This window comes from Candida oxycetoniae (genome assembly GCF_023343755.2).
Source record: "Candida oxycetoniae strain CBS 10844 chromosome Unknown scaffold4, whole genome shotgun sequence".
In the NCBI taxonomy this organism is placed as follows: domain Eukaryota; kingdom Fungi; phylum Ascomycota; class Pichiomycetes; order Serinales; family Debaryomycetaceae; genus Lodderomyces; species Lodderomyces oxycetoniae.
In genome coordinates, this window is record NW_026055367.1 from 361,487 (window position 1) to 379,158 (window position 17,672).

Here is a 17,672-nt window from a genome sequence, read left to right on the forward strand (position 1 = left end):
CGTTTCGTCTGAGGGTTTTTATTAGTTTTCGCAGTCCATATCTACATATATATCAAGACTGTTAGTACAGCTAAAACAGTGGGGGGAAATGAGTCCTCTTTTTTTTTACCAAAGGATACCTTTACCCTTGACTTTGAATTTGTAGGCTTACAAGTTTCTCTTGATTTTTCCAGCTAAATCGGTATATCGATTGGGTAGATAGTAGGTAGTTAATTTTGTCGTGCGAGAAGAAGGAGATCGTCACTGGAGATTCGGAGATGCACTGCAATTTTTATTCTCATCGCGATAAATTTTTCAGTCGGCTTTTTATCTTTGGCTTTATATCCTTGGGCTTTCTATCTTTGGCTTTCTATCTTTGGCTTTCTATCCTTGGGCTTTACATACTAGGACTTTTAAGAGAAAACACCGTGGCCTAAACGTTATGAGTGAGACGGGTCAACTTCCAAATTTGGCGTCAGATGCTGTTTTGAAACATTCTGTACCGGTACCTGAAGATTTCGTTGAAGTGAAGGGAATAGACTACTCACAAGACAATGCATACAATATGTCAGCTAAAGATTTGATATCGTCCATGTCTAAGATGGGGTTCCAAGCAAGTTCATTATCACAGGCATGTAACATAATAGACCAAATGAGAAGCTGGAGGGGGAAACACAAGTCTGAATTGCAAGAGCATGAGCAAATTGGAGAGTTTGATGACTCGGGAAGGCAAAAAACCACTATATTTATGGGATATACTTCGAATTTGATCTCGAGTGGCCTAAGAGACACGTTACGCTATTTGGTACAACATAAGATGGTAAGTGCTATAGTAGCTACTGCAGGTGGGATAGAGGAAGATTTGATCAAAGTCCTAGCACCTACGTACATGGGAGATTTTACATTACCAGGTAAAGGACTAAGAGACCAAGGAATGAACCGGATAGGCAACTTGTTGGTACCCAATGATAACTACTGTAAGTTTGAAGAGTGGATCATTCCAATTTTCAATAAATTGTTACAGGAACAACAAGAAGCTCTTGCCCAAGAAGGAGCCAATGCATTGGATGCAAATTCAAGTGCAATCTTGACACCATCAAAGCTTATTGATAGACTAGGCAAAGAAATCAACGATGAAAGCTCAGTTTTGTACTGGGCTCATAAAAACAAGATACCTATATTTTGTCCAGCTTTAACGGATGGTTCTATAGGAGACATGCTATTCTTTCACACGTTCAAGTCATCTCCGCAACAACTTCGATTAGATATAGTTGCTGACATCAGAAAAATCAATTCAATGGCTATGGCTGCTTCAAGAGCAGGAATGATTATTTTAGGAGGTGGGTTAATAAAACATCATATTTGTAATGCATGTTTAATGAGAAACGGCGCAGATTATGCAGTATATATTAATACGGGACAAGAGTTTGACGGATCAGATGCCGGTGCTAGACCCGATGAGGCTATTAGCTGGGGTAAGATCAAGGTCGATGCTCAATCGGTGAAAGTTTATGCAGATGTAAGTTTAGTGTTCCCATTGATTGTTGCTGCAACTTTCGCTAGTGAAAGGCCATAACATAGCAACTAAAATAAAATGTATATACACAATATATATCTCTTTACTTGATCAATGCATGTGACACTATCGAGCGACACTATCGAGCGACACTATCGAGCGAAGCGAGATGGAGCATACCAGCAACTAGCGACACTATATGGGCTTTTCTGTATTTCTTGATTATTGTTTTGCACCCAAAACAATAATCAAATACTCCTTTTTCCTACTACAAATTTTTTATGGTCGTGATATTGATGATAGTCAAGCACTTGGTTTTTTTGCTATATGTTTCTAATCAAGACCTTGCTATATCCCAATTAGTTTGCACTATATCCCAATTAGTATGCGTTTAATGACTTCACGCAATTGAACCCTTACTCAAGCGGCACCAGATATTTGCCCACAGTTTTTGCCCTTCCAGCCATTTTTGTTACCCTTTTTTTATTACTTTCTTTGCTTTAAATTCCGTTCCCGTTCCCGTTCCCGTTTTCGCCCCGCCCCCGCCCCCACCCTCTAACGGTAACTATAGTGAACGTTTCACAATTCCGCGCTGAAGCATTTAAAAAAAAACCCACAGTTTTTCAAAATTAAAGGCCAAATCGATTAATAAAGGGTGTCTTTTTTGTTCATTTTAGCTTCTTCTTACAAGCTTTTCTGTTCCTTCATTGGCATCTTCTTTTTCTTCTTACTTTCTTGTACTTTTAAGATAAAGATGGCGACTTTTACAATAGAAGATATTGTCGCAGGTATCTCAGAATCCTTAAACAAGCTTCAGGAACTGAATATTTCAAAAATCGATAAATCGTATACAATGGTTGAGAACCCAGTTGTGTCGGAAAGAGAGTCAAAGTATAACTCAGAGTATTTTGACAAGATTGCTGATGACTATATTGAGTTTACGTATAGAAATCCTACGATTTTTCACGTTGTACAACATTTCAAGGATCAATTAAAGAAGAATGGATTCAATTATATTTCTGAGAGTAAACCATGGCTGGAAATCGAGCCAGGTAAATATTTCACAACCAGAAATGGCTCATCGCTTGTTGCGTTTGTGGTGGGCAGCGATTGGTCCCCTGATCTAGGTTTTGGTGCTATTGGTTCGCACATAGATTCTCTCACTACTGTTTTGAAGCCCAATTCGACAAAACAGAAAGTTGAAGGCTACGAATTACTTGGAGTTGCACCTTATTCCGGTACTTTGAACAATCTCTGGTGGGATAGAGATTTGGGTATTGGTGGCAGATTGTTGGTTAAGGATTCAAAGGGAAAAATCACTCAGCACTTGGTTGACTCTACACCAAATCCAATTGCGCATATTCCAACATTAGCGCCTCATTTTGGAGTAGAAGGTGGCGATTCTTCCAATAAGGAAACTAGAGCAGTGCCAGTGATTGGATTTTCACAAGAAGAAGATCCTAAACCAACAGAAGCTGAGAAGAAGGCGCCCTTGTATGGGAAACATCCCTTAAAATTATTGAGATATATTGCCAAGATTGCTAATGTTGAAGTTGAAGCGATTTCTCAGTGGGACTTGCAGTTGTATGATGTTCAAAAAGGTGCTAAAGGGGGCATCAATAAGGACTTTGTATTTGCACCCAGAGTGGATGACAGGGTTTGCTCTTTTGCAGCTTTGAATGCATTGATTGATGCTAGCAATGAAAAATTGCTTAAAAACGATTCATTTTCAATTGTTGCTTTGTATGATAACGAAGAAGTTGGTAGTTTATCAAGAGCCGGTGCTAGAGGTGGTCTTTTAGAGCTTGTTGTCGAAAGAGTTTTAGCCAGCAACTATTACAATCCTGATGGCGAGCAAGATTATTTGAGACTTGCATATGCCAATTCGATTATTTTATCAGCTGACGTCAACCACTTGTTTAATCCCAATTACCCCGATGTCTATTTGGAACATCACAGACCAGTTCCAAATAAGGGAGTTTGCATATCCTTTGATCCTAACGGACACATGGCAACCGACTCAATTGGTGTTTCTTTACTTGAAGATTTAGCCAGGCAGAACAACGACAAGCTTCAATATAGCCATATTAGAAATGATAGCAGATCTGGAGGCACAATTGGACCATCAATCTCTTCTAAAACGGGGGTAAGAACCATTGATCTTGGTATTCCACAATTATCAATGCATTCTATCCGAGCAACCCTTGGAGCAAAGGATATTGGTTTAGGTACAAAGTTCTTTGCTGGGTTTTTCAAAAATTGGAGAAGTACATATGACAATTACATAGACTTATAAAGTATTAATAGGAAAAAAAACTTCAAAAAAAATTTGAAGAGGAAACAATAACATTGATAGCTAAGCTTTATTAGCAGATGTTTGGTTCTATACAAAGAATATGGCCTTGGTTCTTTTATGTATTCAGCTCTGGCAAGTAAAGCCCAAATGTTCTGGTAAGTAAAGCCCAAATGTTCAACAGGAAAAAAAAAAAAAGAAAGAGAGAAGAAAAAAAAATGTTCTACAAATAAAAATATACAAATAGTATAATTTATAATCACAATTATTTCTGTAGAGAGAGCTTTCTAACTCTGCTTCATTAGACTCAAAGCATTTTGTTTAAAAGTCAGGGAACTTATCATAATTGATTGCAAAATGGGTATGTCTCGCCTATCTATGCCAGTGTATTAGAGAGAGAGAGAGAGTTTGTCATTTTACTAACAAAGAATTAGTTCCACCTAAAAAGATGAGTTTACAAGAATTCTTCAAAGATGAATGTATGTACAACTACAAGTTTCCTTTTGTTGTTTTTTATTGTGTTATCATACTGACCTTGTTTCTCTAGCATTTGGTGGTTCTTGGGCAGATACAGATGTGGACATGGCATCGATTTCAGTGCCCATTGAAACATCGTATGGTTATAGTGATGGATATTCACGAAGTGGGCCAATTCCAAGCAATGGAAGCTCTGGACCTCCATTTATAGTCAAATTGCTCAATTTGCCAGTAACGGCCAATGATGCATTCATCGAGGATCTATTTCAAAGTAGATTCACTCCATTTGTCAAGTTTAAAATCTTGACAGACCCATCATCGAATATTTTGGAAACACATGTTATTAAACAAGTGGCATTTGTCGAACTAGAGTCCTCTCAGGATATATCCAAGGTGTTGAAATGGCATGATCTATATTATAAGGGCAACAGACGAGTAATTGTGGAATATGCAGATTTTCATGATTTCCAAAGTTGTATTCAATTTAATAAAGAGCATGCACAGGAGATACAGCACATACAGCGTGAATTTATATCTCAAAAGCAACAACAAAGACAACCAAGACACATGGCTTTATTGGATGCCTTGGACCAAAGGGGGGGTCGCGCAGGAGGTTTTGGCGCTGGTGGCGGCCCTGGCCCTGGCTCTACACATCATGGGACTGGATTCCCTCAATATTCTCGCATGCAGCAGCAGCAGCAGCAACAGCAGCAAAACTATTCTTCACGGGAGTTTGGTGACCCAAGGTCACCAGAAAAGCACTTTTCCTCTATGCAACATCATCAACGCAACAAGTCTTTTGAGTCATCGTTCCCGCCACACAAACCATCATATAATCAACCTGTATTGGGACAGTCAGCAACATCATCAGTAACTGGACACGAAGTACCACTGCAGCCACATAAACCAAAGTTTAATCCATTTGGTGCTGCAAAGCCTGTAGATACAGTTTCAAGACAACTCGAGATTGAAAAGAAATTGATCAATTTGAATAAAACAACGGTGCAAACATTAGGAGATAATTCAGACGTGAATGTAGAGGATACAATTAAGAAATTCCATGAAAATGGCGCGTCAACATACACGAGAAGAGAGAGTTTTACATCGAGGAGACTGTCTACGGGAGAAAGGAAGCAGTCATTTGCAATTTTGAGAAGAGGCTCGCAAGGCTCACCAGAGCAACAAAGTTCAACATCACACGATTTTGGGGCAAGTCGTGGACAAACAGCTCCCCACATTAATAATGAATCGACAGTACAATCCACACAATCGAGTAAGACTCCACAACCAAAGAACGAATATGCTGCAAATGGAACAGGAAAGTCACTTGCCCAATTGTTGAGTGAAAAATCTGACTTGGGGTCAAATCCAACCAGTGGGAAAAATACGCCTAAAAGCTCTACGCCTAAAACAGCAGTGGCGAAACCAGTAATTCTAAAGAAGAAGGCAGTTATTTCACCACCACTTCAAAAAATAAACCTAGCTGTTGAAGAATCTGGCCACGTGAAACAAGAAGATCAAAAAGAAGAAGAAAATGAAGAAAAAGAGAAAAATGAGGGAAAAGAGAAAAATGAGGGAAAAGAAGGGAAAGTAGGAAGAGAAGGAAAAGAGAAAAAAGTAGAGGTAAAGGAGAAAAGAATAAAACAAGAGCTGGAGCAAGCTCAACCGCAACAGGGAGTTGCAAGAGAACAGAGAGGTTTTGCCAAACAAGCTCCGGGGCAAGAGAAATCAAGGCCATGGTCGAAACAGGCGAATAGTTTACGTAATACTATACCTCAAGAGAGGCATCGGAATTTGCCAACAGAGGAACAACAGAAAGAGCAAACTGCTGTTCTGAATGTGCCAAAATCAATGGCTGCTCAAAGAAGGAAAGAAGAAAACAGACCAAATTTCAGAAACTTGGATCAATTAGTGCAGAGATCTAAACAAAACAGGAACAATCACTATCAACATACCGCCGGCGCCACCACTCATGAGAAACCAGGAGTTTCTGATCACCGTATATCACAACCACAACCACCACCACCATCATCATCATCATCATCATCGTCGGCAACAGCAACAGCAACAACGACAGACATGCCAAGTAGAAAAATAGCCAACCCAGTGGCTGTTCAAGCAAAAACAGAACGGAAACTTGAAGACGAGTTCAATTTACCAATTAAAGAAGTAGTGACTGAAAACGCAGATATTGAACAGCACATCCCGCGGAAATTTCGAACATATCAACGACAAAGACAATCAGTTCTGGCTTCTTCTACACCTGCCATTCCATCAACGTCTTTATCTGCACTAGACGGGGTTGTACATAAAGCCAGAGCAGTATCAGCTGAATTGATCACACCACTACAACAGGCACCATCGAAACCATCACCTTCTTCCTCTTCTTCTTCTTCTTCATCATCATCAGAGCCAACTAACTCTAAAGAGGCCGAGGCTCAACCTATAAAGTTGGATGAAAAAAAACAAGCTGATATGAAAAATGGTCTAAAGGTTCAAAGGAACGAGGAACGCGCACACACTGGTACCCGAAATCCTTCATCTTTCAGAGGCAGATCTAGAGGCCGAGGAAGAGGGCCTAGAGGGGGAGAATATCACAATAAATCATATATCCGACCAAAACCAGAATGAGACTGTAAAAAACACGAAAGTAAAATAATTACAAAAAAAAAAGAAAAAACCTGCTTCATGATAAATATATTTTATGTATTTTTCACATATGCTTATTTGTATGTGACTTTTGTAAATGTAATTCAAAGGTTGAAAAACAAACAAACACACACACACACACACACACACACACACACAAGTGTAGAGTCCCATGTATTGTCTACTTTTGTTTTAGTTCGCTATAACGTTCCTCCATTGCTTTGCTTTCCTCATTTCTCTTGTCTTAATTCTTGTAAATCAATATCAAATCAATCCTGTATCTTTCAAAGAATTTTCTAAAATTGTCTCTTGCACAGCAGCCATTACCAATTGTATATTTGAGGTATCGGTAGCTTGAGTCACATGAGGGTAGATATTCAATCCTGATCTGTTAACTTGATTGAATCTCCACAAAATATATTTTGCCGCCTTATTAATATTATTACCACCAGTATAATCAGGGAAATGACTTTCTAAGGGCAGGTATTGCAATTTTTCCGCAAATACATCAATTTTATTGAGAAATAAAACAATGCTTGTTCTTGCAAACCAACGGGAATTGACTACTGAATCAAACAACGCTAAACTTTCTTCTAATCGGTTTTGATTATTCTCTTCAAGTAATACTTGATCGTATTCACTCAAAGCCACGCAAAATATAATGAGTGTGACATTATCAAAGCAATGGATCCATTTTTTTCGTTCTGATCTTTGTCCACCAACGTCATACATATGGATATTCAATCCTCTGCCCATATCAAACTCGAAATCAAATATACCGCTTGTTTTCTTTCTAGTACGTAATATATCAGTTGTTGAAGGTATATATTCTGGCTGGGTGATTCTAGACACATTTGAAAGGAAATAATCCGTTGAATCAATTAGATAAAAGTCTCCTTGTTTATGAATCATAAAATCTTTAACTTCTGGTTTATTGTAAACTTCTTCAATTTTCTCAGCTATTGAAGGATCAAATGTTGCATCGTTGGATCCATCTAGTAAGATTTCGTAATCTAGTATTTCATTTAGGGAATCGTAGTCTAGCACATGTTTGTTTTTGGCAGTAGTAGTAGCATTTGCTGCTGCTGCTGCTGCTGCTGTTGTTGTTGTTGTTGTTGTTGTTGTTGCTGCTGCTGCAGGCACTGTTGCCGTTGGTGTTGTAGGTATAGTTGATTCTGCTGTTGCTGGTGGTGGTGTTCCTGTAGTTGTCAGTTCTTGCAATTCTGTACCATTATTCAACTCATTTAAACTCGTTATAGTAGACTTTGGTTTGATCAAATCTGGTTCTAGATCGATAATTGCATTTATGACATTCTTTATGCAATCGATGACATTTTTAAATACAAATGGTCTATACTCGTATAGTTCCTCTTGAGTATATCCATTTTGATGCAATATTTTCATTTGCTTTACAATGGTGGATTTTCCGCTTTCTCCTGAACCAAGTAACAACACTTTTACTTCGTGGTGCGGGTTTGATTTCGCTGCTGCGTCTACTGGATTCTGTGATACAAATGTCGAGGTTGTACCAACAGTGGCAACAGTGCCATTGCTGCTTTCGTTTTGGTAATGACAATGATGCTGTTGTTGTTGTAGATTCGATGGTGATGTTTGTTTGTCATTTGTAGCTATATGATTCTTATATAGCGTTGATGAGTTTGATTGTTCATTTTCTGTAGATGAGCCACTTGATTGTTGTTGTTGTTGTTGTTGTTGTTTTGAAGAGGTGATGTTCCCACGCTGAGGTCGAGATTGTTGTTGTTGTTGTATATTCTCTTGTTGATTCTGTAGTGCTTGTGTTTGCTCCTGTCGTTTCACTTGGGTCGGCTTACGATGATGCTTTGTTGTTGGTTCTTTAGAACCTGGGTCCTTTGAAGTACATGAGCCCATTTTGAGCAAGAACGACGCTATCGAGCAGAGCGAGATAGTGGTGCAGCACTAACTATGAAAGATGAGTCGACACTATCGAGCAGAGCGAGATAGTGGTGCAGCACTGATTAGTGGGCCAGCTGTGAATTAAAGGGCTAGCAGTGAATGCAAGAGCCAGCTGTGATGAGGACTAGCTGTGATGAGGGCCAGTAGTTATGAGGGCCAGCTGTGATGATGGCCAGTAGTGATGATGGCCAGTAGTGATGAGGGCCAGCAGTGATAAGGGCCAGCAGTGATAAGGACCAGTTGCGATAAGGACCAGCAGTGATGAGGACCAGCAGTGATGAGGACCAGCAGTGAAAGCAATAGAAAAGCGGGACTAGATTTCTTCCGCTACTATTATTGTAACAATATATGTTGTGAAATTTTTATATTGAATCGGAAAAAAAAGAACCTTAAGGAAGGGAGGAAGGGGGAAAGGGGGGGGCGGTAGGTCGCTGGGGGTGAAAGCAAGAAATTAGTTTGAAAATTTAATTGATACCTGGGGTAAGTTAATGTGGTTGACGTTGAGTTGCAAAAGTGAAAAAAAAATGACAAAATACAAAGAACTAGGGAAAGGCACTCTCAGTATGGGTAGGTTTTTCGCTGTGTTGTGAGAAGATATTGGGCGGGAGAGGTTAAGGGAATTTGGCTGGAAAAACTAGTTGGGTTTTAACTGAGAAAGTTTCAACTGTTTGCTCTCATTATAAGTTTAGTACCCGCACTAAAAAGAGAAGGAGAGGGGGAACTGGGAGGGAGAGCGGAGAGAGAGAGAGAGGGAGGCGAAAAGTGAACGAGGCGTGTGTGTGTGTGTGTGCGTATGTGTAGCTAACTATTGATGTGGTAATTCATAACCATAACGTATATCCTATGTATCTTTAGCCGTCTTTCTAGTTTTTTGACATAAAATAATTCGACAATGTAACAACACACATATATATTGAACCCTTTAACTGGAATGAAATAAAGGTAACGAATTGAGAGTTATTTGAGGTAAACAAACAAGAAAAAAATATAAAAGAATGGAATTCAAGAAAAGGCTTGGACTAGGAGACAACATGATACTATAACTTTACTTTCTGGAGCAGGTTGTCTCAACACTATCGAGCAGAGCAAGGTAGTGTTGCTCGCTCAGCTATTATGGAAACTGTATTATTGATGTTGTGAAAAGAAGTAATCCTCTACTACAAAGTAATCCTGTACTACAAAGTAATCCTGTACTATAGAGGTAATCCTCTACTATAGAGGTAATCCTGTACTATAAGTAATTATGTATATCTATAGCTAGTGGTGGCAGCTAGTGTGCCCCACTATCAAGCAAAGCGAGATAGTGGAGCAGCTTGTCTCAACACTATCTCGCCTGTACAACACTATCTCGCTCTGCTCGATAGTGGAGCAGCTTGTCCCAACACTATCTCGCTCTGCCTGATAGTGTTGCTCTTGAAACTAATCTTTCTTCAATATATAAGATGCTACCAAGTGTCACACATATCATACAAGCAACTTCAGCTAGTGGTGGCAGCTTGTCTCAACACTATCTCGCTCTGCTCGATAGTGGAGCAGCTTGCCTCAATACTATCCCGCTCTGCTCGATAGTGTTAGTCTAATTCATTCACCTTATATGTTCCCCTCTGCTAATCTATGCCATCGCTCTCACGCCCCAATTTGACATTCGGGATACTCCACCTTTTCCAATTCCCATAATCCATCGTTTTTCAACCCAACATCAACGCAATTCTCATCAACATAATTCATGAATAAACAGTGACATTGTATATCATCTTCCCGAGAAGTGCAATTATGATTCTTTATAAATGATTGCTCTATCTCTTGCATGCATTCTATCACTTCTCCATTATAAACATGCGTAAATCTTGATGTGAATGGAAATTCATCTTGTAAAGTTATATGTGTTTCGAAATCACCGTTTTCAGGTGGTGTAGGCAGGTATTTAGAAGTGTCTAGCGTTATACTAACACTATACGCGGCCATCATAGAAACTAAGACTATTTGATACAACATTGGAGGAGCAATAACCCAACTACTATTTGATCATTAAATATTAATATTTGATATTTTCCATCTTTCAACTTGTCTATTTTTTTTTTCTTTTTTTGCAGCTTCTATATTTTTATTTTGTTTCTCCTTTTCTTTAGTTCTTTTTTTTTTTTTTTTGCAACTACTTCTTATGTACTTTTTATATCCTACTCGAATTCAAACCGGTACTACCCGCATCAGGAGATACCTTTTCAGAACCAGCCTCTCCGTTCAATTTCTTTCTACTTACAGCCAATTCGGCGTCTTCTTCATCCTTAACTCTCTTCCTTTCTTCTCTTCTTCTCTTTTTAGTTTCAAATTCATGCCATTCACCTTTCAAATCTTGTAAAAACAACAATGGTTCAGGTTTGGGCTCATTTGTGAAAAACTCGTCTCTTAAAGCTTCATCTGCAGCTGGCCTATCGAGAGGATTCAAAGCCAATAATTTCTCAGCTAGTTTAAACGAATCAGGTGTCATTATATCCTTATACTTCTTAGCAAATTTCGATACTATGTTGATTTTTGGCTTTAACATTTCAAACCAGGGTAAATTATCAATCTTGGGCCATTGCTCCAAGGTTGGTGTTCCCATTATGTTAAAAATCTTGGCTAATTGACTAATCTCATCCATGCCTCGAAAAACAGCCATTTTAGAATATAATTCAACAAGTAAACACCCAACACCCCATATATCTACTTCTCTTCCATAATCGGTTGCACCAAGTAACAATTCAGGTGGTCGGTACCAAATCGTAATGACTCTATTTGTAAAATCGGCTTTCTCTCCTTCACTTGAAATTTGCATTGTTCTAGCTAATCCGAAATCAGCAATCTTCAAATTCCCCATATGATCAAGTAATATATTCGAACCTTTGATATCCCGATGTATTATTCTTTTCTTGTGCAAGTAATCCAATCCCTCCATCAACTGTTTGAAAATATATTTTCGATGACATTCTTGCAAGTTTAGTTGGGGATGAGTTAACAATCCTGTTAAATCGTGGTCCAAATAATCAAAAATCATATAGATTTGATTATGTTCAATCATCATTTCAAGTAAACCAACAATATTTGGGTGATCAAAGGATTGTAATAATTTAATCTCTCTAATTGCTGTAATAGGGAACCCTTCCCTTTCCAGCTCTAATCGTAACTTCTTCATTGCTACAAATTCCCCAGTGGTGGTATTCTTTGCTTTGTATACTTTGCCATAAGTTCCTTCGCCAACTTGTTGTACTCTTTCATACGCCTGAGCTCCCTTGGGTATTTTTATACAGTATATTTGATTTGGAGAGAGATTACGCTGTTGATACTCTTCCTCATACTCATACTCATACTCATACTCATACTCATACTTTCCTTTGGCAGGATAATTTTTACTTCTTCCCAAAGGCGTTTTAGAATATTTTTGTTCATTCAAATCTCTTCGCTTTCTATGGTTTGATGGTCCTGAAGGCAATGGCCTCTTGGTTCCTGAACGGAATTGCAGCAGATGCAGCAGCAGCAGATGCAGCGGCTGTGGCTGTGACTGTGACTGTAACAGCAGCAGTGGCGGTGGCAATGGTTCCAGTTGTTGTTGACTTTTAGGTCCACTGGGGGGTGGTCCCTTTCTATTACTTGGGCGATACACATCTCGCCCTACTTGCTGCAGTTTTTGCTGATTCCCTCGGGGTTGAGACGGTATATAGCTCGATCTCTCATTGTTCCGTTTTTTGGCATCTCGCAGCGGTATATATGACGACGACGATCTTTTAGATTGAAAATCCCGAGAACTTGAGGGATGCACTTGCTTAGGACCTCTAGGTCTATTTCTATCGGACATCAATGCTAAAAAAAGGGGCGGGTGGCGAACTACTTCCTTCAAGAATGCTTACTGGTGAACCGTGCTGCTCTGTTTCTTGCTTAACAAAGCTCAAAAAAGTCAAATTGTGTGCGTGTGCGTACTCCCTCAAATCAATGATGGAGCTTCCGGTGTTTCTAATGCTTCAGCTGAAAAAAAAAAAAAAAAAAAAAAAAAAAAAAAACCAGCAAAGAAAAACCGCTCACTTCAAAATTGCCAGCCACATGGTAGCGCTCTCTAATAGGAGCAAGGGAAAAAAAACAACATAACCAACAACAATGAGCTATGGAGCCATGAGCCATGAGCAATGAGCAATGAGCCATGTCCAGAAAGCACCAGCAACAAGCATATCCACAGCAAGGTGTACTTAGCAAGCGGCATTTCCACCACAGCGATATAGGAAGAGTTGGTGAGAGAAAGATGTCTAATCAATCCATACTTGAAACTGAAGTGGAGAAGCATGGGGGCGCGGGTGGCGGATAACGACACGCGGAATGTAGGGGGGGGGGGAGGTTGTATGCGTAAAATGGATTATTGTACTCTCGCCTGAACCCACCCACCCACACACTCTCTCACAGATTAATCCTTTTTTTTTTTTTCTTCTTCTTCAACTAAGCAGCAAATCAAAACCTCACATTGCACAGATAGCCAAACTTTCCTCTTTCGAAACAAACTCACATAAGGACCCTAGAAGATTGGTTACTCACATGGGGGCCTCGCCTTCATTAAATTATCTCAAAATCAACCAATTTGCATCCTTTCTATTTGAGAACACTTGTTCTCAAACACTTGTTCTCAAAATCAGCCAATTTGCATCCTCTCTATTTGAGAACACTTGTTCTCAAACACTTGTTCTCAAAATCAACTCGTGTATGTCTATACATATAATACGTTTTCCTGTCTGGTTTTTCCTTTTTTTTTTCAACTGGTACGTGATGCTAAATTCTACATATCGTCAAACACATAATCTCATTACCACTTCTTAAGATCCCTCTTCTCTTCTTCTCTGCAAAGTTTTTAGATGAGAAAGGTGGATGTTTTTTCATCCATTGTATTTTTCGTTGACTCTTTTTTCCTTCCCCCGTTTTCAAAAAAGAGAGCAAAACAAATTGACTATTATGCACGACTCACAAATCTATAATTGAAGTTAACGACTAGAAAATCCTTTCCTTAGTTACATACCACTCAACACCACTATTACAAGATAAGACAACTTTAGAGTAAAGTGTAAATTGACAAAGAGTCTCTACGTATATAGATATTTTTCATTGCATGATTAAAATGATCGGAAGGTTGACCCATATAGGAGTCGATCTAGTACTTATTAGTGGCTTTTTAGCTGGTATGAAACGGTCTACAGGTGTGACTCCAAATTTAGATCAAATTGAAAATAAAGAGATAAGGAACTATTTTGGGAAATATTTGGGATTAGGTGAACTGGTTTTGGATAGCACTGCTGCGTTTTTGGGCAGTAGTCAGTATTTTACAAGAAAATAAAGAAAAAGAAAAAGAAAAAGAAAAAAAGAAAGAGATCAAAGCTCATTTATGAATCGGATGCGTGTGTTTGATGAAGTGGTGGTGCTGGTGGTGCTGGTGGTGATTAGCATTGTTGTTACTGGTGAAGGTGGTGGAACTACAGGATAGTTTTGTATATTGCGATATTGAGTGTTTAAGAGAATCAGTTACTTCTTTATTTTTTTTTTTTTGTTCTTTTTGTCTTTTCGTCTTTTCGTCTTTTCCCCTTGTCGAAACCTTCTAAATATTCCTTTTAAATAATTGTATTATATTCGCCACTACAAGATAAGTTCTCTTGCCTCTTTCTCCCAAGTAGCAACTCATTTTCCATTTCTCATTTTCCATTTCTCATTTTCCATTTTCCATTTCTCATTTTCCACTTTCCAATGTCCAACTTCCATTTCCCATTTTGTTTATTCAACGGTAACGGATTTGGCCAAATTACGAGGAAAGTCAACATCAATACCTCTATTCACAGCCAACCAGTAACTGATCAATTGCACTGGGATAACATTCAACAATCCCTGTAAACAATCAACAGTTTGAGGTACTTCCAAGGTGGTATGCACTTTATCGTTTGATACGATTGCATCTCCTTCATTACATACAACAATGGGTCTTCCGTCTCTTGCTGTAACTTGTTCAATGGCAGACATTGTTTTTGGAAATAAGGAATCTCTGGTAGCAAATGCAATTATTGGCAATTGATCATCGACTAGAGCTAATACCCCATGCTTCAACTCACCAGCAAGTACACCCTCTGAATGCATATATGAAATCTCTTTGATTTTCAAGGCTCCTTCTAACGCAGTGGCAAATTGATAACCTCTACCCAATAATAACAATGATTTTTGATCGTTTAAATTATCATTGCACAACTGTTTGATCTTGGATTCCAAATTGAGTACTTGTTTAATCTGTTCGGGAATCCTTTGTAATCCTTTTATAATTTCTTCGTGTCTTTTGACTTTTGATATCGAGTCATTTGATAAGGAGAGAGCAAACATCACAAGGGCAATGTATTGTGAAGTATATGCCTTTGTTGATGCAACTCCAATCTCAGGACCTGCATTGATATGAACACCACAGTGTGTTTGTCTGGACATTGAAGAACCAACTGAGTTGACGATACCCACAGTTAAAGCACCTCTTTCCAAACAATATTGCAATGCCAATATGGAATCAGCAGTTTCACCAGATTGTGAAACAAAAACACACGTATCGTCTCTAAACACGGGTGATCTTCTATCTAGGAAATCACTTGCCAATTCGACACTAACAGGGATTTCAGTCAATTCTTCAAGTATAGACCTTGTTGCCAAGCATGAATGATACGATGTACCACATGCAATCATGATTATTCTTCTGCATCTTCTTATAGTAGGCAACCAAGCCTTCAACCCACCCAAGGTAACAACACAATTCTCAAAATCAATTCTACCTCTCATGGTATTAAATGTTGAGTCTGGTTGTTCAAAGATTTCCTTTTGCATAAAGTGCTTATAAGGACCCTTCATTATTTCATTCAATTCAAGTTCCAAAGTTTGAATAGGACGAACTGTTGATTCTCCCGCACTCTTGGTAGAAGCTCTATGAATGTGTAATTCACCATCATAAATATGAGCAATATCGTCATCTTCTAAAAATAAAACCTTTTTTGTATGTTGAACAACCGATGCTGGATCAGAACTCAAAAAGAATTCAACTGGCATTGGCAAATCGTCTTCGGAAAGAAATGCTCTTGATTGAGAAGTTCTTAAATTTTGTTCGCCTGGAACCACAGGAATAAAGCCCAAATCAGCAGAGGTTGGTGACAAGTGGCCATTCTTATGTTGCAGTTGCTGCTGTTGGACAACAGGAGCAACTGCGGCTGCGGCTGCCGCCACCGCAGCAGCAGTAGTCTCAAATTCAACATCAACAAAGTCAACTTTCAACTTACGATCTGTTTTGACACCTACTAGTAAAGGAGACCCTTTTCTAGTACCACAAACTTCCCCTGGATAGTGATAAGATTTAACCAATAAACCATAAGAGCCTTCTAATTCATGCAAAACCTGTTTAGTCAACTCATTAAAGTCTGGTGAAACACCAGCTTGTAAATTCAAGTCGTAAAAATGTTTGAACAACTTAGCAATACACTCGGTATCAGTTTCACTTTCAAACTGATGACCTTTTGACACGAGATATTTTCTCAAAGCGGCAAAATTGGTGATGATACCATTGTGAACAACAATAAACTCGGCTTTTGACGAGTCTGAACGGTGAGGGTGGCAATTCTCGGTCTTTGGTTGACCGTGTGTGGCCCACCTTGTATGTGCGATACCCACATGGTTGTCAAACACCGCACTACGGTCGATCTCGTCATCGATGAGTTTTTGTTTTAAAACCTTGACTTTTCCTGGGGTCTTGACAATTATTGAAGCCATGTACTCCTCTTCGCCATCCTGGCTTTTAACAAGACTCCCATCAACAGCCAAACCAGCAGAATCATAGCCTCTGTACTCTAATCTTTGTAAGCCCTCAATTAAATTGTCAATAATTTCACCTCTTGACTTATCGACCAAGAAATTAACATATCCAAATATACCACTAAAAAAAAATAGGAATACCAAAAATGTTAGCATAAAAAGAGGGGTCTAAACCTCTCTAAAAGCTCAAAATGAAACAGAGTCACACACAACATCACACACAAACACACAACAACACACATAATCACACATACCACATAATCAATGGGGGGGGGAGGTTCTTCGAAAAATATGTAACCAAATTGTATTGGAAAAAAAAAAAGAAAAAGGCAAAAAGAGAAGAGACTTAATTGTTTGTTTCTCACTTTAGCGAAGTTAGTGGAAAAAAATTTATATATATACAAATGGAGGATTTTATAACTAAAATAGAAGCCTAATTGAATGGGAGATATATCTCCTTGACTAGCGAGCAGAGCGAGATAGTGAAGCGGCACTATAGTTTGTGGTTTAGTTGACCAAAATTGTTTTCAGCTGGTTGATTTTATATATATGTCAATTAACCTGTCAGAGGAATAGAGTTTGAGTAAATTATATATATATATTTATATTGCATTTACCATTTACCTGTTATACACGTTTTACTCTATTACTAGTATATTTGTTTGGTTTTATTTTTTTTTGATATCTATGTATAAATGTGTCAGTAAGGGCTAATGGAATAAACAGGCTGGATTTGTTTTCTTTCCTTCCTTTTACTAGCTTATATCTTGTCTAGTCTAGTTTTGTCAGACTTGTCCCATCTATCATTTTTTACTTGTCTGTCATCTTGAACTTGTTTTCTTGTTACTGAAAATGGAAAGTTGAAAATCTTGAAATTGCAAAAAAGAGAAAATAGAAACTATCGAACACTATCGAGCAACACTATCGAGCAGAGCGAGATAGTGTTGTATCAAGCTACAAAGTGTTGCTCCACTATCGAGCAGAGCGAGA

The 17,672-nt window shown here is 38.6% G+C and overlaps 6 protein-coding genes across 6 annotated transcripts; 3 read left to right on the forward strand and 3 right to left on the reverse strand. All coding sequences in view use genetic code 12, as the record gives it.

The window, feature by feature from the left end:
* Positions 1-421: 421 nt before the first annotated feature.
* KGF56_001060 (deoxyhypusine synthase) lies at positions 422-1,555 on the forward strand (the record flags this gene model as incomplete). Its single annotated transcript, XM_049322143.1, has 1 exon — positions 422-1,555. The coding sequence occupies one exon, from the start codon at positions 422-424 to the stop codon at positions 1,553-1,555; it is 1,134 nt and encodes a 377-aa protein (XP_049181963.1).
* A 694-nt stretch (positions 1,556-2,249) lies between these two features.
* Positions 2,250-3,791, forward strand: LAP41 (metalloaminopeptidase; the record flags this gene model as incomplete). Its single annotated transcript, XM_049322144.1, has 1 exon — positions 2,250-3,791. One exon carries the CDS (start codon positions 2,250-2,252, stop codon positions 3,789-3,791), a length of 1,542 nt encoding a protein of 513 aa, XP_049181964.1.
* Positions 3,792-4,236: 445 nt separating this feature from the next.
* KGF56_001062 (uncharacterized protein) lies at positions 4,237-6,896 on the forward strand (the record flags this gene model as incomplete). The annotated part of the gene is made up of 2 exons (XM_049322145.1): positions 4,237-4,267; positions 4,336-6,896. The coding sequence occupies 2 exons, from the start codon at positions 4,237-4,239 to the stop codon at positions 6,894-6,896; spliced, it is 2,592 nt and encodes an 863-aa protein (XP_049181965.1).
* A 282-nt stretch (positions 6,897-7,178) lies between these two features.
* On the reverse strand, positions 7,179-8,804 carry GPA2 (guanine nucleotide-binding protein subunit alpha; the record flags this gene model as incomplete). The annotated part of the gene is made up of 1 exon (XM_049322146.1): positions 7,179-8,804. One exon carries the CDS (start codon positions 8,802-8,804, stop codon positions 7,179-7,181), a length of 1,626 nt encoding a protein of 541 aa, XP_049181966.1.
* Positions 8,805-10,475: 1,671 nt separating this feature from the next.
* Positions 10,476-12,681, reverse strand: KGF56_001064 (cyclin-dependent serine/threonine protein kinase; the record flags this gene model as incomplete). The annotated part of the gene is made up of 2 exons (XM_049322147.1): positions 10,476-10,828; positions 11,031-12,681. 2 exons carry the CDS (start codon positions 12,679-12,681, stop codon positions 10,476-10,478), a joined length of 2,004 nt encoding a protein of 667 aa, XP_049181967.1.
* A 1,946-nt stretch (positions 12,682-14,627) lies between these two features.
* On the reverse strand, positions 14,628-16,941 carry GFA1 (glutamine--fructose-6-phosphate transaminase (isomerizing); the record flags this gene model as incomplete). The annotated part of the gene is made up of 2 exons (XM_049322148.1): positions 14,628-16,803; positions 16,937-16,941. 2 exons carry the CDS (start codon positions 16,939-16,941, stop codon positions 14,628-14,630), a joined length of 2,181 nt encoding a protein of 726 aa, XP_049181968.1.
* Between the last annotated feature and the right edge of the window lie 731 nt (positions 16,942-17,672).